At 47.1% G+C, this 24544-nt stretch overlaps 2 protein-coding genes across 3 annotated transcripts; one reads left to right on the forward strand and one right to left on the reverse strand.

The window, feature by feature from the left end:
* Positions 1–3335: 3335 nt before the first annotated feature.
* LOC144736605 (zona pellucida sperm-binding protein 4-like) lies at positions 3336–13184 on the reverse strand. Its single transcript, XM_078619170.1, has 13 exons — positions 13070–13184; positions 12605–12678; positions 11663–11752; positions 10718–10839; positions 9007–9121; positions 8261–8395; positions 7900–8078; positions 7475–7572; positions 6939–7066; positions 4780–4969; positions 4178–4313; positions 3941–4034; positions 3336–3664 (listed from the first exon to the last, which is right to left on the reverse strand). Exons 1-13 carry the CDS (start codon positions 13120–13122, stop codon positions 3405–3407), a joined length of 1674 nt encoding a protein of 557 aa, XP_078475296.1. The 5' UTR covers positions 13123–13184; the 3' UTR covers positions 3336–3404.
* A 202-nt stretch (positions 13185–13386) lies between these two features.
* Positions 13387–19690, forward strand: LOC144736606 (zona pellucida sperm-binding protein 3-like). Of its 2 annotated transcripts, none has more exons than XM_078619172.1 (10): positions 13387–13523; positions 14012–14223; positions 14658–14774; positions 15348–15447; positions 16151–16328; positions 16974–17109; positions 17208–17302; positions 18053–18147; positions 18523–18651; positions 19513–19690. In XM_078619172.1, exons 1-10 carry the CDS (start codon positions 13469–13471, stop codon positions 19641–19643), a joined length of 1248 nt encoding a protein of 415 aa, XP_078475298.1. In that variant the 5' UTR covers positions 13387–13468; the 3' UTR covers positions 19644–19690. The 2 variants fall into 2 exon arrangements, with proteins under 2 accessions (XP_078475298.1, XP_078475297.1); XM_078619171.1 differs by having other exon boundaries at positions 13394–13523; positions 14006–14223.
* The last annotated feature ends 4854 nt before the right edge of the window (positions 19691–24544 follow it).

A 24544-nucleotide genomic window follows, 5' to 3' on the forward strand; every position in this document is an offset into this window, starting at 1 on the left:
AGTGGGCAGGTAGGAACTTGGTTGGACAGCGCATTCGTGCATGACAGACAGACAAATAATCCCTGGTGGGCAGTGTGGAACCTGTTGTTCGTACCTGTATGTATAAAAGATAACTTGACTTTAGGTAGCCAGGCAGACAGCCCCCTTAACTATCGCCCCCCCCTCCCTTAGGCCCCTCCCCCCTTAGGCCCCTCCCCTGACCCCCTTTCCCATAGGCCCCTCCCCTGACCACCCCCCCCATATCCTCAGGCCCCTCCCCTGACCCCCCTTCTGTTAGGCCCCTCCCTTGAGCACCCCCCCCCCCCATATCCTTAGGCCCCTCCCCTGACCCCCCCCCCTCAGGCCGCTCCCCTGAACCCCCCCCCCCCTCAGGTCCCTCTCCTGACTCCCCCCTTCCTTAGGCCCCTCCCCTGACCCTCCTCCCTTAGGCACCTCCCCTCTCCGTACCCGGCAGTAGGTCTCCACCAATCAAAGAGCTGTTTGTAAGGTCTCCACCAATCAAAGAGCTGTGTGTATTATATATTTATTTATGCACGACAGACAGACAGACAGTCAGACAGACAGACAGCTAAATAATCACTGGTGGGCAGTGTGGAACATTGTTCCTCCCTGTAAAACAAGTACTATGGTATCTTACTTGACTCAACTCCTGATCTAGGACATCGGGAACAGCTTTCTCAGGTCATAAGATTTGTGAATGTGGATTTTTTAACTAAAAAAGTAACTATCAAATACATTTTTTAAGGTTATATCGATATACATGTGTAATAAACCTTCTCGAGACGGCTTCTGGAATCAGTCCTTTATTTTTCACTTCCACAGTTACACACACTCCCCGTTGCTGACAGGCAACTGGAAGCGGGCAGACAACCAGCTAAGTCGCCCGCGGCACCCAGAGCCCCGTACGCGCGTGGCTCCTGCTCTCTTCGTTCCCAGGTCTGCTCCCGACTCCTCCGTCTTTCCTCCTCTTAATCCCTGGGTCACGTGGTACTCCTAAGCCAATCCTCCATAGTCAGCGTTGACCGTTCCAGATCATTCCCCGTCAATCCCGGGACCACGCCTCTGATTCGGCTTCCCATTAGCTGAGGCCCCGATCGGCCAAGCCAATCACCCTAGCTAACATGCCGTGATCACGCCGAGGCCATGCTCCCTGGCTCTCCCCTCATTGGCTACAAAGCGGGACCAGCAAGCCGATCACCACGTGAGCCATACATGGCTCTTATTACACATGCAAAAGATGCAGCAAGCCTAGAAAGAGTCATCGTCGAAAGACTGAAATCTGACAACATACCTCTAGCCGACTGTCAGGCACAATGTTATGACATTGCTGCTTTGATGACTGGGCATATATCCGGCCTTCAACAACGAATATGTGACAAAAATCACAGAGCATTGTTTGTCAACTGTGACAACCACAGCTTAAACTTAGCAGGAGTACACTCAGCTAAACAGGATCCACATTTCGTCACATTTTTTGGAACAGTTGAAAGTATATATTTGTTTTTCTCTCGTTCAACAATTCTATGGGAAGAGTAAAAAAAAAAATCTGTGCCCATCACAGTAAAGTGGGAGTCCGAAACATGCTGGAGTGCACGATCAGAAGCTGTTAAAGCTATCTATGAAGGACTGGATGAACTAGTAGGGCTGCTAGACAAATTATCGGAGGACGTAACTATGACGCCTGAAACCAGAAGCGATGCAGAACAGTTACAGGCATGCGTATTAAATTTTAACTTCATAGTTTTATAAAATTTCTAGAATGTCATTCTTGGAAAAATGTATCGTGTTCAGAAGCTCTTACAGGAATTTTTGGAAAACGGGGCATAGATACAACAGGATCCTACTATGAACTTCAAGGAAGCAGCAACTGATCTTGAATCTTTGGAGCATGAATTTGTCAAGCTTCGTGATGATTTGAGCCAAGTTTCTGTAGAAAACGCCAAAACAAGATGCACAGCCTGGGGGATAGATGTGGACAGAAGAAGATGCCAGGAGAACTGGCAAGAGATGCAGGACTTTCAGCAGAAGAAGAAATTGTGCGCGTTATGAAGAGCGTACTTTATCGACTTCAACAGGAGATGTCAACACGGCTTTTACGACTAAAAGACCTGAACACAAAATATGGATTTCTGCTGGACGTCAAAACTCTTCTATCCGACACAGATGTCGATGCAATTCGTCGAAATTGCACAGATTTGGAAATTTCTATGACACCGACATCAATGGCCACGAACTTTTCACAGAAATTGGAGATTGCAAAATGCTGTTCAGTAACCGGAATGAAGTTCTACCAGAAACGCCTTTGGAGCTTCTTAGTTTTATGGAGACATAATACCGAATTTCACTGCAAATTGTATTAACAATAGCAGTTTCAATTGCAAGCTGTGAGCGGTCGTTCAGCAAATTGAAACTTATTTTGTCGTATTTGCGTGCTTCAATGGGACAAGATCGTCTCAGCGATCTTGCTCTTCTTAGCGTTGAAAGAAAAACATTGGAAAAAACAGATTTTGATTACGTGATTGACCAGTTTGCGACAGTGAAATCAAGAAAAATTAATATTTTGTAGACTGTCAACCAGTCTACGACAGTGACCAAGTGAGCCATATATATTCTTCTTTAAATACAATGTTTCATTAAAATTAAATTGTTATTCCGTATTCGATGTAATAGGAAAATGTGATTAAATGGGGGGGGGGGGGGGGGCGCCAATTGCGCAAAATATCCTAGCTACGCCTCTGGTGGTCATGCCCAAGGAGTTAAACGTTGATGAACCGAGGAGGCAGAGTTTATCCAGCATTCACCCCAATGCAGATAGACGGATGCGTCACCGCTTCAGAACCCAGGGATCTGAAACAAGCCACTTGTGTACAAGGCCACAAACAATGTCTAGTCAAGCCTCCATCAGCGTTGGTTGTCTTTTTCAGGGGCAGAGCACTTTTGACAATGTAGACATATGCGTTGTAATGCTACAACCAAGGTCAACTCAACCTTTACTTAAAGTTGGCAGTATTCCGTTTCTCCCTCCTTGCCCAACATTCTTGATGTTCCTTTGAAATAGTTTGTTAGTGTGACAGAAAAAATGGTCTCTGGACCATAATGTCCACATTTGCGTGTTTGGGGAAAAAGGATTCATTAGGTCATAAATTAAAGAAACCTGGATTCAGATTCTTTAAGCATGGCAAGGTGCTCTTGTTTGAAGCCAAAGGCCTAAACCTTGGTACACGTTGCTGCTATCGAGGGACTTTCCTTGGGGAAGAAACGTGGCCAAATGCAGCACTAACACTGCCTACATATTGCACACACACAATCCTCGTTAAAGGTCAGAACAGAAGTAGCGAATTTAAGAAATTTATTTTTGGCAATGGTCAGCAAGACATGCAAGTGCCAGCAATCACAAGTAGTCATCAATAGCCACTCCCATCGAGCGCCACAGCCCGGCTCCTGTGCCTCCTGACGGCAATGGCAGCAGACAGGAGAGCAATGACGGCTGTGGCAATGACGACGAGAAAGGACAGAGTCCCAGCCGAGGCCCACGATGAGGAGGGAGCCTCCAGCAACAGCAGAGCAGCGTCGTTAACAGGAGCTTCTTCAAAGAGCACGGGGCCCTGCAGTGACACCACGTGCTTTCCTACCACGCTGGAAGTGTCAGAGATGGCGTTGCGCTCTGGAACAACAGAAATCGGTTGATGACAACTGGCCCATACGAAAGGACATCATATGCGGCAGGTCAAGTTACCCAGAAAATCAAACGAGAAGGTAATTGTGGCATGCCACGGGTTGTGAAACCAGTCTGCAAAGGTCACAGCAAATGCACTTTAAATATAAACGATAACATAGCAACATTAAAACCCCTTCGTCCTCTTGAAAAATCGTTACTCTGCGAGGCTTTTCTGGGTAAACAAGCACAAAATATTCAATAGGTCGCGGTGGTGCTGCTCACTGTAGCGCCTGGTCTGTCCACACTGCCGATTGCACTCGGTGAGGAAGTTGGGGCTGGAGCTGTCGCACACCACGATAGAGCAGTGCAGGTAAACCTGTGGCAGACAGAATGCATCGCTCCGGTAAGTAAAGGTTTCCATGTTTTTAGGTAGTCCTTTTGCCCTGCAGTTGTACACAGTACACGTCATCCTTCCATGGTGGCCTGGTTTTCAATGGATGAAAAGAATCGGGCACTCACGAGGTCACGGGTGGTGCTGCGGTCAGAGTTCATGAAGGCGAAGGCCTGGAGTGCCAGACGCTTGTAGTGAGAAGGCAGTGGCAGGTCAGCAACACCAGGGAAGAACACACTGCAACAAGGAGACTGCACGGGGCAGCTGCACAAGAAAAAGTGCCGTTTACCCTCAATTCAAAGAAGATTGAATGCACGCATTTTTATTTAAATCTGCACGCAAGGATGAAGGGCAGCTTTAGTCAAGACATGCTCACGACTAGCAAGGCAGCCCAAATGCCAATATTCAGTGCATCGGTGCAATGCAACCATCACTGCATGTAGTCGGGCCTTGTACAAATCACCAGCTCTGGGAGGCAGAGGGTGGCTGTGTTAACATCCAGAACCAAAGGAGCAGTGGCCATCGACATTTGGGGATGGCACTGCAATCTTGCTTAGACGCCAGTACTTGATAGTCACCATTACACGAACCGTTGTCATTAACAAGGGGACGTAATTAGCACAACTCTGCTTACGTGGGGGAAGAAAAAGAGACAACCAATGCCTCAAAAACCAGGTTGCCTCTGCAGGCCCTGCTGTGGCAGAGAGAGCACTACCCCGCCCAGCCTCACCCATCCACCACAAGCTTCCACTGCGTGGGGTCGGTGGCATCTGTCGTGGGCGTGGCCCAGCAGTCCTTCAGGAAGAGCACCAGCGTGGGGTCAGAGCGGTGCAGCAGTGACGCCTGCACGTAGAGCGGCGTTCCCAGAAGCGTTACCAGCGGGTACTGCCAGGGCTGGTACGGCGTGGTGTAGGAGTTGTCTGGCAGCGTTCAGACATGGTTCACAAGGCATGTGGATTAGTGGTGTATAGGACCTGTTTAGAGCACATTGGACAAGGTAAAGCACAAAACCCCTAAAACGTGCGCATTACTATTCTCAGGTTTTTTCGGTAAAGTCACGTAGGTAAAAACATTAAAATTAATGAAAGTAAAATAAAACAAAACAAAATAAAATTCACGACGTTTCGGAGGCAACACAAGTCTCCGTCATCAGGTGGGACCGTCACAGCCGAATTAGCTGCATCAAGTGAAGCAATGATTCAAGATGTAATCCCTTATAAGCAAGTTGAAGGGAGGTGGAGAGGGGGGGAGAGCTTATCAGGCTGTTGTAGCCAATGAATGGAAACGTATCGGGAGGGAGGAGGAGCGGTGATCAAAGACTGCACGCAGTGCTCAACACAATGAATGGAGACGTGTCGGGACAGAGGGCGAGCGGCGATCAAAGACTGCACGCAGTGCTCAACACAATGAATGGAGACGCGCCGGGACGGAGGGCGAGCGGTGATAAAAGACATCACGTAGTGCTCAACACAATGAATGGAAACGTGGCGAGCGGTGATCAAAGAACAATTAAGAGATTACTGTTAAACACTGTGGATGTTAACACTCTGAAGTAAATTAAAATAGTGCCTGTCAGATAAGATAATTTACTTCACCGAGTGTTAACATCCACAGTGTTTAACAGTAATCTCTTCATTGTTCTTTGATCACCGCTCGCCACGTTTCCATTCATTGTGTTGAGCACTACGTGATGTCTTTGATCACCGCTCGCCCTCCGTCCCGGCGCGTCTCCATTCATTGTGTTGAGCACTGCGTGCAGTCTTTGATCACCGCTCCTCCCTCCCGATACGTTTCCATTCATTGGCTACCACAGCCTGATAAGCTCTCCCCCCCCCTCTCTTCAACTTGCTTATAAGGGATTACATCTTGAATCATTGCTTCACTTGATGCAGCTAATTCGGCTGTGACGGTCCCACCTGATGACGGAGACTTGTGTTGCCTCCGAAACGTCGTGAATTTTATTTTGTTTTGTTTTATTTTACTTTCATTAATTTTAATGTTTTTACCTACGTGACTTTACCGAAAAAACCTGAGAATATGAATCATTGCAGTCACGAAAGCTTCAAATCTAGAAGTGCGCATTACTGTTGAATTGAACTAGTGCACATCTCAACATGTTCCTGGCATAAAAATCGTGGTTTATATTTTAGTTGTATTTTCAGAATACAATTCTGTGACCCTCATCTACATACAACGGCACCTCTAAATGTCTGTAGATGATGCTGTAAGGGGGCACCATTTCACACGGAGGGACGGGAATCGGGTGCTAACAGTTGGCCAAGTTCTAGTCCCATTTTTAGCCAATTGGTAACCAATGAAGCTATTGATAACAATTCGTTCAAGCAAATGTGATCCAACAAATGAGGCTAAGAAAGCCAGTCCAATTTTCCTGTAAACAATGCCCTCAAGGAGACCGTTTTGATTGATAGGGGCATTGTCATCCCATTCAATGTCAGCCCCACACCAACATGGTTTCAAGCCAATAGCTGCTAGATTCAAAACCTCAGCAGAAATTAGCATTTGAAGTTATACGTCGTACCATGGAGAATGTGAACGTCGTTCTAGTTCCCTCATGGCTAATTATGAACTCTGTTGGCAGGTTCACAACACTGGCAGCACAGCCTAGCACGTCATCCGTTTGCAGTTCAAGTCCAGCAGCCATGCCGATTAATGCATTCAAAAATGGCATGCAGCCTGCAATCAGTGGAAATTAAACCAGGGTTGAGCTCCTAGCCGAGCAATGGCTAAAATAATCATGACTTTCAGCTGGCTTCGAGTCAGAGCTAATACAGACCCAAGTCTTCCCTGGGTAGAGCGACATCAACCCGTGTTCAAGGTGGCATTTGTCCATTTAGAGCTGCACAGGGTGTCGGAGAGAGCAGTACTCACCAGTGAAGACCTGGAGCAGCAGGGAGAGGGGCCCAGTGGCCGTGGCTGGAGGTGGCGGTGGCAGAGTGCTCACCTGCACTCGAAGCTGCAGGTCTCCACTTCCAAGGAAGCGGCATTGAAGAACCATCCTGGTAAAAACACACACCACCAGCCAAAAGGCATGCACAATGCCCTCACGGCAGCAATAGATTGCAGGAGCGACACAGCAGACCGATAGGGTGTTTTGCAGATGTACCAGTGAAGGGACCCCCACCTTGGTTAATACCGTGTTTACATTAGCCATGAACCATATTCCTACTACAAGATGTTAAAGATCCTGTGACGAGGAAAAGTCGCCCTTGTGCGTCGAATGTCCCAATTTAATAATTAAATCGTTGAATATGGAAGCACAGCTTGGTCACGGTTCTGCTGGCATATGCTGCAAATATTTAATGTCGCAGGGACAGTGGCCATTAATGTGGGTGGGTCTCCTCTGCAAGACTCATGCTTGACACTCATGAGCACAGCACTTGCAGAGGGGTGGTGGCAGTGCTTACTTGTATGTGGATGATTTGGTGATGGCGACGCTTCCATCAACGCAGAGCTCCCGCTCGGAGACCAACAGCAACTCGTACACGAGCTCCTGCCCACTCCACTGGACACACCACAAAGTAGTTGACACAAAACGATAATGCCAGAGTGATCAAGTAGAAGAATGATAAGTGGTACTGGCCAGGAGTCCAAATTTCTCACAATTAGCTACAAATTATATTAGAATCCCCCTAAAGTCTGCTTTGGCACTCGATTCATTTGAAACTCAATCATAAAGTGACCCTGTTGTTCTTCATCAACGCGTGCATGATTGTACTCTGCACATCAAGGAGTTGTGCATCGTGAAGGGTCCCGATGCAGCACTTCAACAAGGTCAAACAACAACCATCAGGATGGGGGCAGGGCAAAGCAGAGTCCAGGAGCCCATTACCTGGACAGTGGCACCACACGCTGCCATGGGTACGTCAAAGACTGCAAGGTCTGCAGACACCAGCACGGGGCTGCACTGCGCACTGCTACCGCCAGTCAGGTGCACGGTGCTCAGGTCCAGCGGCGGAGACGTTAGGTTCCGAGACACGGGCACCACAAAGCGCCCATCTGTGGTGCACACTGGGTGGAGCATAGCGGGAGGGTATGGTGAATCACGAAAGATGCACCATGTAGACCGTGATGATGGAACAAATCCAGGGAACCAGCACAGCAGGATGCTACTGTGCCAACATAGAACCTCAAAGCAGGAGCCTAGTTTAGGTAGTGAATGATGGAACCTCTGTTTTGAGTCAGCTACGTACCAGCTTCACTGTAGAAGCAGCGGCGTAGAGTGGGGTCGTAGCAGCAGCCACTCTGTGCACAGACGTCCGCGCTCAGGACACTCTGCACAGAGTTGCATGGGAAGTTCCTGCTCTGACCAGAGCACGTGGCGATCTCTAATAGCAGCAGGAGCACAACAGGTCATCGTACAAAACCCCACACGTACTTAAAATAAAACGGCATCGTTTGAGCCACGTATGTTAAGGAGTGTTACTTGGCACATGACCAAATCACCCGGGCAATGCACGAAATCTCAGAAGCGGAGGAGGGTTGAGTGTACAGCAAAGATAGGCGAAAACGTTGCTCACTGGCTGCAAAAGGCTCTGGCAGTGCAGCACAATTTGTTGCATTGAAGGTTAGTGCCACTCAACCGCGGCCAACAAGGAGCAGCGTGGTGAAGCATGGTCAAATTAACCCTCACGACCCAGGGCAGCACCAACCAGCAGTGGATTAGGAAAACGCGTTTTTATGGTGCAACTATTGCAATCAGCCATTGGGGGAAAGTGCATCGGAAAAGGATTCAAGCTGCAAGTTTGTCCAGTAAAAGCCAAGGGCATGAAACGCATCTGCAGGAAATGCAAGTGCATTATTGCAAGAGCACCAGGAGAGATGATCTAGGTCGAAACAAAAAGGCAGCTGTTGACCCAGCAGACCCATTCTATAGCACCAAGTCACAGGTAGTGCAGTCTGTGGGTCAGATTAGCAGAGTCAAATCAATGGTACTCACCTCCAGCCCTCGCCGATCTTAGGTTCTCAGGGCAGTCGATGGTGAAAGCCCAGACGAGTCCATTCAGCCCCTGCCGCATCTCCTGCAGCTCCACCTGGATCTTCCTCCTGCCGTCCTGGTGAAATCAGCAGTCCTGAACATCAGACTCGGGGCCAGTGCTCCAGGAAGGCTTAAACAAATCAGTAGATTTAGTGCATTCGACATTGTTGGGCGAGGCCAGGTTAATGACAAGTAAAACTGTCAAATGGGAAACCCGCCACCACCTACCACCCAAATTAAGGCAGGTAGACCGCACGTGGGGGGGGGGGGGGGGGTTGCATTCCTGGGTCCGAAATCACTTTCCCAGGTTAACCCTTGTTATTGTACAAACGGATGCTGCGCCGCGCCGAGTGTAATACAGTTTCCATATTCAGCTTGCCACAAAACCGCCAATACTCTTCCCACACACATAGCGCTCACAAATTACCAGAGGTGGGACAAAGTCATTGTTATGCAAGTCCAAGTCGAGTCGCAAGTCATCAAATTCATGACTCGAGTCCAAGTCACATGACTCGAGCCCACATCTCATAGGTGGGACAAAGTCATTGTTATGCAAGTCCAAGTCGAGTCGCAAGTCATCAAATTCATGACTCGAGTCTGACTCGAGTCCAAGTCACATGACTCGAGTCCACACCTCTGCAAATCACCACCCTTCACAAGACTTTCATGTCTTCTGCAAGCAAACCTCAAGTAGTGCACATAGCTCGTATGTTGGTTAGGTCTGCCACTTGCATTTTGCTGTTGTAGATCATACATGTCCAAGTAAGCCCCGTGTGCAATATTTTCTTACATCTACGTTGGTCTCTTAGAGGCCAGCTTGGATAGTGACCTTCTGTAGCAATATATAGTGCCGTTAATTCTATACCAAGCATCAAACTGCTCCGATTCCCTTCTTTGCATTGAATAGTATCACGAATGCTGCATCCATTAGCAGGCGTGAAATACATCAACTGAAAGCTTGTTTTGCCGTGTATTTTGTGTGATGTAAACACCAGTTAACCGTTCAAACATTGCCTCTATTAAGGTGACCACTTTGGTGACATGGACGTCTAGATGGCAAATCCTTTACCATTAAGCACCGGAAGAGAACATTTATGCTAGAGATAAGACGGAGACTAAAGACAAAAAAGCAATGCAATGAGGCAAGAAAGGATACTTAGGATTGGTTTAAAGAGTAATGTAGCGACATGGCATACTACAATGAACAAGAGCACAAATGGCAAGTGCAAACCAAGGTAAATCAGATAAGACAAAGATGGCAAGATCTTGATAAGACATATGGAATGAGCATTGCATCGATTGTCCAGGGATACCAGTCAAGAGAAGGAGCTGCTGTATAAACTAGAATTAAAGACTCTACCACCAAGAGATGATCGAAATATCATTGTAGGAATAAATTGAAAAAGCAATGCAAACAATCTGAAAACAAATTCCAAAGTGGACGGCATGAGCTAAAAAAAAAAAATCTTGGAAGGAACTTAAAAATAAATGCACGAGCTAAGCAAACGTGGATGGAAAAATGCCAGAGTAGACAAAATCAAATTAGATTCTGGCCAGACCACATCTGTGGGCACGTGATGGCCGATCGGTTATGGATTGCGAAACATCAATTTCGCTACTACCACAGCAGTCCCAGCATCGACGCAAGTCACAACGGTCTCCTCGTGTTCACCTCTACGCGCACGTGGCAGGCATCACCAGCAGCGGTGAAGTGCAGCGCAGCACCGTCCCTCACGATGGAGAAGCCGCAGTCCCCCGGCGCAGACTCCACATCCACGGCTTCATTCCGCACCGCTGGAGACAAATACAAAGTAAAAAAAAAACCTGCATTTGGATGGATTACGCACCACAAGTTTATGTGGGCAGCGTGACTGTAAGGAGAACAACAAAGTATGGTGTCAGTGTGAACGCGAATAGGAAATCTCCACAGTACCAGGAACGTCTCTAGGACACAGGAGCCTCAATACACTGTTGGAATTACGGTACTCCCAAACCTGCACAACGATCTCGTCTAATAGTTGCTAGTGAATACGGCTGCGTGTTGGATTTAGTGACAAGATCTCCCAAGTCGTCAACGGAGGACTCGTGGGAAATGCAGACAATGCGAGGAGAGAACCAAAGTCTGACATGAGTCACCAGGTTCAGTTTACAATGGAAGTCATGACCTTGCATGAAATGTTCCAACTAATGGGAGAGCGCATTGTGCAGGCAATCAAGAGGTGGTATTGATTAATAAGGGATTCAACCGTCTAGTAAACACACGCAGTTATCCTATGGAAGAATAATATTTGATTATCGTCGTCTGCTGTATTAGACTAGTGGAAATGAACCCCGACGCCAATACAGTATCATGCTTTGAATGCAGATAAAATTTTCCATCGTTCATGCGAATTACATGCCACACAGCATTAACCAAAAAACCTAAAATCGACACCGAATAAGAGAAAATGAGAGGTTAGTGCACATTGAAAGCGAAGCAGTTGGGACCAAACTGGCCAGAGAATTTCATCTCGAATCAATTTGATAGCATCTATGAGAAGCGTCATATATTCAATCATACAATGGATCAAGATGTCAATTATGTCATCACGATTTAAGTGAAAGCTCGTGGACTCACTCCGTACAAAGACACGGTAGTCACTGTGGGAGGGGCTGCTCCATCCCACAGAAAAACCAAGGGTGGAGGTGATGCATTGCTTCAGCAGACCTGGGGGAGGCAGTTCAGAAGTTGTGACGTCAACATCAACTACACCTTATGGAGCAATTAAAAAACAGCCCGCGACGGTTGCTGGGAGGGCGCACATCAGTCCCTTCACTTTTCTGTGCACACATGTAAGGTGTTGTGTGTTGTTCTTATTTGGCGCAAATTCAAAAGGCACGTGCACGACTGGACAGTATGAACCTCACACCAGGGATCGTCAGCCTGCAGTTTCGACGCAGCTGGTTGCAACATGATATTTTGGTAGTAGACCCCTGCATTAGACTCTTGAAATTGTAGTAGAAAGTTGCCAAGGTAGAGCCTGATATGCAAATTATCAACGCGAGTGCACAGTTCGTTGTTACTATAATGGAAAGGAACAAGGTCATGATGATTTTGCACGCGAGTGTTACGTATAGTCGTGCACAGTCAAATGTTGTACAAGTCACTATTTTAAGTAAAGTTGCAAGGGCCGTGCCAATCAGTCACCAGCCATATTTTTCGAAAGCGTTATTATCGTAAAAAGGAACGTGCAAGGGAGAGTTAATGTCCCCGAACGCCCCCTTTTCCATGCGCTGGAGGATTATTAATTATCCACGTGCCGGCCTATGCCCAACGGCAGCCATCACGTCGCGTCACGTGACCGCTCCAACGGCAGGCGCACAACAAATTCACCCCCCTCCACCTCGTCCAGGCAGCGCTCTTGTTGGCAACTCGTGTCGCCGGTAACGCTTTACCAGTTCACCGAGAGACGCCGCCATTATAGTCTTGTGCATGGCGGTGTCCAGACACACGATAGCGGTATTGAGAGAATGCGCGATGTGGTTGTCATGTGGCGACAGCAGCAGCAGCGCCCCCTACCACTCGGCTCCCCCAGCGTCCGCGGTCCCAGCGACTGTCGAAGCCTCGCGTGGACGGAGCCCAGGCAGAGGAAGCTGCGGGAAGTACGAGACACGTGACCGCCAAGACGAGAGAACGCAGGGGGAGGAGAGAGAGGCAAACACCGCAACCCCCCCACAAAAAAAGAAGTGGCCCTGCAGCGATTTTAGGAAGGGCCTATTCAAGGCCAGCACGGTGCACGAAGGAGTTGGTGTAAACAGCGCCCCGCAAAGCCACCTTTGGAACCCCTACCACCCACAATGGGGCAAGCGAGACATTTCAGGACCGCATTTCCACATTTTTATCTCAATGCATTTCTCCATGCAGGCCAGTTAGCCAAAGCGATATGGAAACGCCCTTTCTTACAAACGTACACAAGACTTCATTATCCAGAGCTGTTGAGGAACATCCCTGAACACCACTCAGCACGCCCCTCCGCCTCCTCACCTGGTCAGGAGCAGGAGAAGAACTCGCAGAGCCGCCATCGTAAAACAAATCATCGGCTGCGTCGCTTCCCTTAGGCCATGGACCCATTTTATATGGAGAGCCCTCAGCGATCCCGATCCAGATTGGATCAGATCCACCCACGCATTGTCTAATCAGCGAGATTTTATCAGAGCAGATCGAGTCACTCATTGTCTCATCAGTAGAGGTTTGCTCGATCTCGGCGCACGTGCATGGATAGGAGCTGCACCGCAAATCACGCGGCACGTACGCAGGAGGAGTTCATTGGCTCATTACTGAAACTGAATGAGGCCGCGCGCAGATAAAAGCCCCGAGTCGGGACAGTAGCTGCGTTGGCTCTGCTGGTGCCGTGCTAAGTCTCCGTTTTTTGTTGTACTTGCGATGGAGATCACGAGGGCTTTGTTTTCGGTCCTGGGGTTGTTATGTCTTGCCTCTGGTGAGTGGAGTTTGGTCGAAAGATTATTTTACAAACGTGTTTATTCGTCGTGTAATGTAACTGCCGTGTTTACTAATGTGAACACCATAATATACACGTACGAACGATGGGTTTGGTAGTGTGGCGTGGTGGTTAATTCACTGTTCTATATACCTGAACACGAATTTGCGTCCTGGTAATGTTAACATTGGCGAGATGTGTCTAGACCTGGGGCTTTGCCCTAATTCAGCCCGTACTGATCTGTATGGTCAAACTGACGACCGCAATGTGCGAGACTTGATCCAGTAGTAGATTGCCAAAACGTATTCTTAACCTGTCGTGACGCGTATATACATTCATTGAGGTGCTACTGGGGAATTCGAACTCTCTTGTATTAGCAGCTCCGTGTGGATGATTGACTCGAGGCTCTGAGACTTTCTACGGCTTCACTGACCACCTGAGTCACTGTTTGGGTAACTCTCGCGTCTCCTCCCGTGCTGCAGTTCCAGCTGCAGTGGCCACCTCCGCCACGGTGAGTGTGGTGTGTGACGAGGCGACGCTCACGCTGACCGTGAGCAGGGACCTGTTCGGCACGGGTCACCTGGCCCAGGCGAGTGACCTGTCCCTGGGAGTACCAGCCTGCCCCGTCACTGGGAGCGACGCCCTTGCTGGGACGGTGACCTTCCTCTACGCACTGGAAAGCTGTGGCAGCAGCCTCCAGGTAACTGGCTGCTAATGCTGCTGTAACATAATCTGCGCAATCCAACTGCTTTATGTTTTTTGTCGAGTATAGGTGCAGAAGAATTACAATTCCGCATTCGAGTCAAGCCAGACTTCTTCAATAACAGCGGGGAGTATCGCTTTGAAATCCCCTTGGTATTTGTAGATCGGTCATTGCATTATTATGTTAAAGTCCGTTCTGGTTGACCAGTCGTACATTAGAGCGTTTTTATTCTTCCATAATACATTGGGAATCTGCGTTTGCCATGGTTTGTGTGGGTGTTTTTTTATGGGTGACATGAGCTAGGTGAATTATTTAAACCAAGGAACAGCTGCATTGGGTCTTTCACCAAGGTGTTTGAGCTTTTTTTTTTAAATTATTATTCTGCTAGTATTGCAATGGGTAATAAACCCCACTTCTTCCTCCCTTCTTAGACGAGTGCAGAGCTGCTGTCTTACGAGAACTACCTCTACTACCGCCCCACGTCCAACACGGGCATTATCCGCACAAACTACGTCGCCGTGCCGGTCGTTTGCCGCTATCCCAGGCGAGTTCACCAGCAGTCTCTTGTTGACATTTTCTTAATTTTGAAGTCCAGCTAAACTGTTTACAATTCTACCACTGTCTTTAAAAATTATGTGCCGTTGCGTGTGCTTTAGCTTTGCGAGGCCTGAATTGCAATAAAGCCAATGTCGGTGAGTTAATCCACCGATGGAAAGTCTCCCTGTGCTGTCTGTCGTGGGGGTTTTTAAGTGGCAACTTTACTGATGGGTTCACTTCAAACGCCTGTCATGGCCTGCCTCAAATATCAAGCCTTGCAAGTGTCCACGCCTGAAGTGGTGCATGCATTGCATACTGTGTGAACCACGGTTCCCTTAATTATACTCCATTCCCCAAAGTCGTCTACTTTACTCTTATGTGGTCCTCGTCGGATAAAAGTCTTGCAAGTTGCGATGTTAAATATACTCTGAAAATATCGTTCTGTATCTCTTCGCTTGTCTATTCGTTGTAAGCTGTTAACGACATTGCAATAATAATCTGGTCACAAATTGGTGCAGTTGAGCATCCCCCACCTCTGCTCTTTGTAGAGAATGTGTGCCCGATCTCTTCCTGACTGCAGGAAGGGGAACGTGTCCAGCAATGCCATCAAACCCACATGGATCCCCTTCAGCAGCGCCAAGGTTATGCAACAGCAGCTGAGCTTCACGCTGAGGCTCATGACCGGTCAGTGGTGATGTGAGGACGTTGATTGCCTATTATGCACATGGCTACTACCAGGATGGCAATTTAGACTACAACCCCTTCAAGATGTGTGCTTGGTATTGAAGAATAGACCAGATATATGCCCGAGGTCCCTAAACTCTATTTTAGGTTAAAGAATAGGTTTACCCCTTTTTTTCTGGCACCAAAACTGTGGTGTTAAGATGTTAAAACGCCAAACTGAGAACTTTTTTTACGAGGAATCGTGTCTACATTAACCACTAATTGTGGTTAGAATGCAAACAAAACAACTGATAATATATGCATTGTCTTTGAAACTGATTGGTCCACACCAGACGGCTTTCTGTCGAGACGAAATACTCTGCCAGAAAGAAAGCTGTCTCTGATTTCCACCAAATGAGTTTCAAAGATGATGCATAGATTATCCGTTTTTTATTTGCATTCTGACCACATTTTGTGGTTAATGCAGACGTTATTCATTTGTAAAACGTTTCAGTTTGCTGTTTTAGCATCTTAACACCTGTTGCCAGAAAAAAGGGAAACCTATTCTCATTTTGGTACTGACAAAGGAGGTCCCATGATTTATCTTGGTTTCTTCCACAAGCAGTGGCGTGAGCAAGCACTTTCCTGGCTGTGCTTTTAGTCTGCACTCGGCCTTGGCAATTGTGTTTTTGAAGTTGTCTAATTGTGTTTCCTTTTTATAAAGACGACTGGAGTGTGGCGCGACCTTCCACCGTATACCAGCTGGGCCAGACTCTGCATGTCGAGGCGAGCGTGCAGACACTGAACCACGTTCCACTCCGGATCTTCGTGGTCAGCTGCTTTGCAACCCCGGTTCCCGACAGAAACTCTCCCCTCAGCTACCAGATAATTTCTAACTCTGGGTGAGATTTCTCTCTTAATCCCACCTAATGAATGTTTATGTTCCTTGTCTTTAAAGGTGGCATTCCACTGCTTGAGTATATAACAGAGCCTGACCTTGGAATGCCGCCGAATCTTGCTCTGATGGTTAAGCCTGACCAGGTGTATGGTTAATGATTTTACTGGTAGGAACGAAGTGAACCAGCCTACAATAGATTAGTCCGTCCGTCTGTCCGATTAGGTGTAGCAACATCGCCCCCTACTGCAAACACTTGGCAGGACCTATTATATAAGTTCTAAAATTAAGACTTGGCAGGACCCTACAAAAACCTTAACACTCTCTGAGGCTTTCCTGGCTAAACAAGTGTCATAATACATTATGTTTATATTCTTTGGTTATTCGTTCCTACCAGCCCACCCCGCAGGGACCTGTTATGTGGTGTCTGTCGGTACATTACTGATGAGAGATGTGGTCAATGTGTGTCATCGGTGACTGATTTGGTTTGCGAGTGGGAGGGGGGGAGCCCCTTGCCCCTTAAGAGGTGGGCTTGGCGCACCCTCTGTGCCGTATTATACAGTGGAAGAGGAGTACTACATCTCCTAGCGCTGGCTTTCTGTTGGCCTGCCCTATGTAAAGTCACGTGTCGTACATCTACGTGCCTGTGCAGGTGTCTGGTGGATGGCAAAGTCTCGTATGATGCTCACCTTACTTCTGGCTTCCTGCTCCGGCAAAGTGACAACGTCATTCGCTTCTTCATCGATTCCTTCCGCTTCCTTGCGACGTTGACCAACAATGGCGATCAGGTGATCTACTGTCATGCAGGCTTCTACAGAAACCACCTTTTTAGCCACGTGGTAGGCAATGTTGTTGAGTAATAACCATCTTCCTCTTCTCGGTCCAGGTTTTCGTCTTCTGCCAGCTGAAGGTTGCAGATGTTGCTACATCTCCTACGGCTGTCAATAAAGCTTGCACCTACAGCCCCTCGGCTGCTTACAGGTTGGTCTGCTTCCTTGCATTGCCCAGCAATTTGTTTTTCAGTGTCTTCCATCCAATAGCTCAATCCATGCCTTGCATGTGGGCTACATATTATTGCATGCCTGTGTGCTTAACTAATATCCCTGAGAGCTGACTGGTTTCTAGCTGCAACTGGTATTACAACATTTCCTGTGCAGGTCCCACGGGTCTTCTCTTGTTTAGATTTATTCAGGTGATTATTGGTCATAGCCTGCACTTGTCTTGAGTTTATCAACAAGTGTAGCAGCCTGCAAACGACGTCTGTCATTCGTTTGAGCTCCTTTTGAAAAATCTCAGCCTCTTAGCCAGAGTTCAAATCTCACTCGTGGCTAATGTCGGGAGCATCAACCAAGCCTCGCCTTCGTAGATTTTTTTTTTTCCCTCAAGCTGATCACCAGGTATGGTGTGTAACAACATTGGAAGTGGTCCTGTTCACAGACTTTCCCTTCATGCTACAAATACTTTCAGTACTTTCCTATAAGGCTCGGACTCTACAGGTCGGGTCCTGTCATACAGTTAAACACAACTACGCCCAGAATTGTATTCCTGGCCACTGCTCCCATCGACTGGTATTGTCGCTATCGGTCTGATCGACCGTGATGCTGGCCAAATGGTACACCACTGTACGTTGCTTGCCCTGAACGGGTGCTCAATCGGCACTTTTCTCAAATGTGAACGGATACGAGTGAGCATTGCCTGTGTAACTACAGACGACGTTTGTGTGCAATGCAGGTGGGTCTCTGCTGATGGCTCGGACTCGGTGTGCAGCTGCTGCGAGTCCACGTGCCCCAGTGGAAGAAGGCGCAGGGAAGTGGCAGCAGTGACTGGTGAGTACAACCGTCGTATTCAGCCATTTAGTCTTGTACAGAAAACCCTTGAATATGAAGGGAGTTACGTTCTTGGAAAGTGTCAGAAAAGCCAAACTGCGACATTCACTATGTAAGCCTTGCCTAAATAATGGTGTTAGGTATGTGCCAAGTAAACTAAATGGAAATAATTTATATTTAAAGCTTTTGTGACTGCAGGGATTCCTATTCTTGTTTTTTTCGGTAAAGTCACGTAGAAGGGAAATAAAAAAATTAAACACTAAAATTCTCATGACGTTTGGATTGCAACACAAGCAATCATCATCATCATCATCAGTTGTGTATGGGCTTAAGCCTGGGCCTTCGCCACATTACTAATGTGGTCCTCTCACTCAGGACCGTCGTATGCGGTGGAAGATGTGATGCTGGGCCCCATCGTGATTGCCAAGCCCTTCTCAGATGGTGCCGAGCCAAGCAGCCCTGCAAAACGGCAGCAGCCACTGGTTTCTACATCTGCATCCAAAGGTAAAGCTACCAGATTCTTTAATGGCGCATTTTTTCCAGTCTCGGTTAAAAACTATTTCTCATAATTTGATACTGGCAAAAAGGTCCCATGATGCATCTGCTCGCCCAGGGATATAAATGCTCTGATGCATGGATTGTCGTTGTACTGTTTGCCTTTTGACGTTTTCTGGTTTGACTCGGACTAGCCCATAAAGAAGGTTGTCTCAGGTGTAGACCAATCCGTTTCAAAGATGATTCCTATATAAAAGGAGCATGTTCACCAAAAGTGCGTGCGGTTAATGCAGACTTAATTTAAAACCAGGACATCCATGAGGCAATGACGCTTTAAGGTTGACCTCTCATGGATTGGCAGTCTGTAATACTTAATCTCTATACGGAACTTTGTGCAATTTGGGGAGGAAGCAATTTGTTTTTCGAAGTCTGCTTTCTTACTCCTTTGAAAGGGCCTATGACATCCAACTACAACCCCTTTCCCCAATAACAAGTTGAAAAGGTACAAAACACGGATATTACAGCAGTGCCCTAAAAGGTATGACCAACAAATATTGCCATGATCCTCCTTAAATGTGCTTTGGTCGTCAGATGTAAATGTTTAAGATCTCAATTTGTTTAACATACCTAAAATGATATTTGTGATTGTTTTTTAATAACATAAGATTGTGTGACGTGCTGAACTAAATCCATCCACCAGTGTTAAATGGCAAACCTTGGTGAGTGACAAATTTGAACAGTACACCTTTCACACCTTTACCAAATACTTGGATAGGTCAAATGCCCCCACAACCTCCAGCATGTGGAAACCCTAGCTTTACGGCTCTGCAGTTTACCCACCAGCCCTTTCTCTCAATTGTTATTTTACAGGTGCTGCTCCCGTCCTTGGTCTGGGAGTGGCTGCGCTGGTGATGGCTGTCGCAGCAAGCGCCACGGTGGCTTTGTTTGTTTCGAAGAGGCGTCACACGACTCCTTCAAAGGGATTGGAAACGAGCTTCTGATCTTCAGTTGCTTTGCTTAAGTTGTGATAAATAAAACTGGTGCATTACTTCTTGTCTTGTGGGGTCTTTGCTTGGCGTTTCGAGCACTTTGTGTAACTACACCATAGCCCAGTTCATGAGGGTGATCATGGAAACAATTGTGGTCTCCAATTCATGCGTGCCAGGACTAGTAGGATGTACCTAATAATAATGGCAAATGTTTTTTTTTACCTTCCCAATTGTCCAAACTGGCAGTCATTGTTGTCCATGTACAATGGAGCAGTTGAACAATTTCAAGTAAGAAATCCATTCCTATGTCACTTTAATCTTCCATAAAAATGGCCCCAGAAGTTTTTAACCGTGGCAGTAATTGGGCATTGTTGGTACATTACAAAGACGGATAATGTGTCACAACCGTGCAAAAAATAGGAGCATTTAATACTGTACTTAAGCTGGTTGGAGTATTACATGTGGAAATTTGCTTCCAGAGTGCCCACAGCCTTAAATCAAAATATTACCGGTAGGAACAATTCCACAAAGCCCACCAGGGATTGGTGATCTGTCTTGCATAGCCACGCCCTCTATTTGTATTTCATAGAGCGCTTCGGGCGGGCTTAGTACCACGTGATACGCCGCCCCACGTACCTTGCGCCGCGTGACACAGATCGCACGAATGCGTTATCCAACCAAGTTCCTATCTGCCCATTCCCAAGGAACTTGTTATTACAAATGTTATCAGTTCAGGACAATAACTTTATACCATGATATTTCAGGCGCTAGGTCACGTAGATGTTTCGTATGGTTTTTTTTTTTACTTAAAAGGAACATTCAAATCTCCCCGAAAAAAATATAGTACCGTTTCATGCGTCATGTCAGTTATTATGCAGGATTGAGCAAGTCCAGGAGAAATGGTCTTTACAGGTTGTCAGTCCTTCACACAGTTCGAGGAAGTTGAGGAGAAACGCCAAGGTAGAAGGGAGGGAGGTCAATGATTTCCAGGCCGTGTTTGAGGCAAACGGTCTCCCTAACAGCCGAGTTTTCCAGGCAGATGGTTTAACACAGGTAGTTGTAGACCGGAGACTCTGGGCTATCAGCAAGTGTGGTGGTCATCAGAGGCGTAGCTAGGGGGGGGGCAGGGGGGTACATATGTCCCCGGGCGCCAAGGTAAAGTGGTGCCAAAATGAGGCTTGCAACGTTACATTATAACTTATTGCGGCGGGCGCGGCAGCCTGAAACTACTGCACAAATCTACACCTCAACCTAAAAGTTTATATATCCCGCCACACACAGCCTACATGTCATGTAATTACATTTTGGTACGCGCGCCTATTAAGAACTTACATGGAAGAACGTCCCAAACAACAGACAGGCGCAGTCTTTCAGCCTTGGGCACTGGCCTGTTTTTTGGTGGCAGAAACTACGACGGCCTATTTTTAGTTCTTATTAGTGACACCACGCTCCAAGCGGCTGCAGCAGCCAGAGGAGCCCACGCACGTTCAATTACATCAGCATGGTTTAAACGCCGACTAGCGAACGGAGAGGAAGTGAATCGTTCGTGGCTATTATATTCAACAATCAATAAAGCTGCTTACGGTTTTTGTTGTCTATTTACATCATCGAGTTCAAACTCACGAGCTTCGTTTGAGTTTACAAACGGTTTCAACAAGTGGAGAAAGCCAGAAAAACGAAATTCTCATGAAAACAATCCTAACCACCGCACAGCTTTTACTGCATGGAAGGAAGCCGAACGAAGGATAATTGATGGCACTGGAATTGATGCAGTGGTTCAAGCTCAGATTCATTTGGAAAAACAACGTTGGCGAGATATATTGCAAAAAATACTCACCTGTATTAAGTTTCTGGTTTCACAAAATTTGGCACTACGTGGCCATGAGAAAAATTTGAATGCAGATGAGGATAACAATGTTGGAAAAATTATCGCGCTGATCAAATTCGTTGCGCAGTATGACCCATTGTTAGCAAAACACGTACAGCACGCAGGAGAAAATCCGGGATCAGTTTCTTATTTGTCACCCGAAATCCAGAATGAATTTATCCACATACTTGCGTCGACTGTAAAGAACCAATTGTTGAGTGATATCAGGAAACACGTTCCTTCTGAGTGGGCAGGTAGGAACTTGGTTGGACAGCGCATTCGTGCATGACAGACAGACAAATAATCCCTGGTGGGCAGTGTGGAACCTGTTGTTCGTACCTGTATGTATAAAAGATAACTTGACTTTAGGTAGCCAGGCAGACAGCCCCCTTAACTATCGCCCCCCCCCCCTCCCTTAGGCCCCTCCCCCCTTAGGCCCCTCCCCTGACCCCCTTTCCCATAGGCCCCTCCCCTGACCACCCCCCCCATATCCTCAGGCCCCTCCCCTGACCCCCCTTCCCTTAGGCCCTCCCCTGACCCCCCTTCTGTTAGGCCCCTCCCCTGAGCACCCCCCCCCCATATCCTTAGGCCCCTCCCCTGACCCCCCCCCCCCCTCAGGCCTCTCTGCTGACCCCCCCCCCCAGGACCCTCCCCTGAACCCCCCTCAGGCCCCTCCCCCGAACCCCCCCCCTCAGGTCCCTCTACCGACTCCCCCCTTCCTTAGGCCCCTCCCCTGACCCTCCTCCCTTAGGCACCTCCCCTCTCCGTACCCGGCAGTAGGTCTCCACCAATCAAAGAGCTGTTTGTAAGGTCTCCACCAATCAAAGAGCTGTATGTATTATATATTTATTTATGCACGACAGACAGACAGACAGTCAGACAGACAGACAGCTAAATAATCCCTGGTGGGCAGTGTGGAACATTGTTCCTCCCTGTAAAACAAGTACTATGGTATCTTACTTGACTCAACTCCTGATCTAGGACATCGGGAACAGCTTTCTCAGGTCATAAGATTTGTGAATGTGGATTTTTTAACTAAAAAAGTAACTATCAAATACATTTTTTAAGGTTATATCGATATACATGTGTAATAAACCTTCTCGAGACGGCTTCTGGAATCAGTCCTTTATTTTTCACTTCCACAGTTACACACACTCCCCGTTGCTGACAGGCAACTGGAAGCGGGCAGACAACCAGCTAAGTCGCCCGCGGCACCCAGAGCCCCGTACGCGCGTGGCTCCTGCTCTCTTCGTTCCCAGGTCTGCTCCCGACTCCTCCGTCTTTCCTCCTCTTAATCCCTGGGTCACGTGGTACTCCTAAGCCAATCCTCCATAGTCAGCGTTGACCGTTCCAGATCATTCCCCGTCAATCCCGGGACCACGCCTCTGATTCGGCTTCCCATTAGCTGAGGCCCCGATCGGCCAAGCCAATCACCCTAGCTAACATGCCGTGATCACGCCGAGGCCATGCTCCCTGGCTTCCCCTCATTGGCTACAAAGCGGGACCAGCAAGCCGATCACCACGTGAGCCATACATGGCTCTTATTACACATGCAAAAGATGCAGCAAGCCTAGAAAGAGTCATCGTCGAAAGACTGAAATCTGACAACATACCTCTAGCCGACTGTCGGGCACAATGTTATGACATTGCTGCTGTGATGACTGGGCATATATCCGGCCTTCAACAACGAATATGTGACAAAAATCACAGAGCATTGTTTGTCAACTGTGACAACCACAGCTTAAACTTAGCAGGAGTACACTCAGCTAAACAGGATCCACATTTCGTCACATTTTTTGGAACAGTTGAAAGTATATATTTGTTTTTCTCTCGTTCAACAATTCGTTGGGAAGAGTTAAAAAAAAGCTGTGCCCATCACAGTAAAGTGGGAGTCTGAAACATGCTGGAGTGCACGATCAGAAGCTGTTAAAGCTATCTATGAAGGACTGGATGAACTAGTAGGGCTGCTAGACAAATTATCGGAGGACGTAACTATGACGCCTGAAACCAGAAGCGATGCAGAACAGTTACAGGCATGCGTATTAAATTTTAACTTCATAGTTTTATTAAATTTCTAGAATGTCATTCTTGGAAAAATGTATCGTGTTCAGAAGCTCTTACAGGAATTTTTGGAAAACGGGGCATAGATACAACAGGATCCTACTATGAACTTCAAGGAAGCAGCAACTGATCTTGAATCTTTGGAGCATGAATTTGTCAAGCTTCGTGATGATTTGAGCCAAGTTTCTGTAGAAAACGCCAAAACAAGATGCACAGCCTGGGGGATAGATGTGGACAGAAGGAGATGCCAGGAGAATTGGCAAGAGATGCAGGACTTTCAGCAGAAGAAGAAATTGTGCGCGTTATGAAGAGCGTACTTTATCGACTTCAACAGATGTCAACACGGCTTTTACGACTAAAAGACCTGAACACAAAATATGGATTTCTGCTGGACGTCAAAACTCTTCTATCCGACACAGATGTCGATGCAATTCGTCGAAATTGCACAGATTTGGAAATTTCTATGACACCGACATCAATGGCCACGAACTTTTCACAGAAATTGGAGATTGCAAAATGCTGTTCAGTAACCGGAATGAAGTTCTACCAGAAACTCCTTTGGATCTTCTTAGTTTTATTGTGTTTCATGGAGACGACATATTTCCGAATTTGCGAATTTCACTGCAAATTGTATTAACAATAGCAGTTTCAATTGCAAGCTGTGAGTGGTCGTTCAGCAAATTGAAACTTATTGTCGTATTTGCGTTCAATGGGACAAGATCGTTTTAGCGATCTTGCTCCTCTTAGCGTTGAAAGAAAAACATTGGAAAAAACTGATTTTGATTACGTGATTGAGCAGTTTGCGACAGTGAAATCAAGAAAAATTAATCTTTTGTAGACTGTCAACCAGTCTACGATAGTGACCAAGTGAGCCATGTAATATAATTTCTATAAATTTGCTTCTTTAAATACAATGTTTCATTAAAATTTAAATTGTTATTCCGCATTTGATGTAATAGGAAAATGGGAAAATGTGATTAAACGG

Source organism: Lampetra planeri, chromosome 61 (assembly GCF_965212315.1).
Source record: "Lampetra planeri chromosome 61, kcLamPlan1.2.h2, whole genome shotgun sequence".
Lineage (NCBI taxonomy): Eukaryota > Metazoa > Chordata > Hyperoartia > Petromyzontiformes > Petromyzontidae > Lampetra > Lampetra planeri.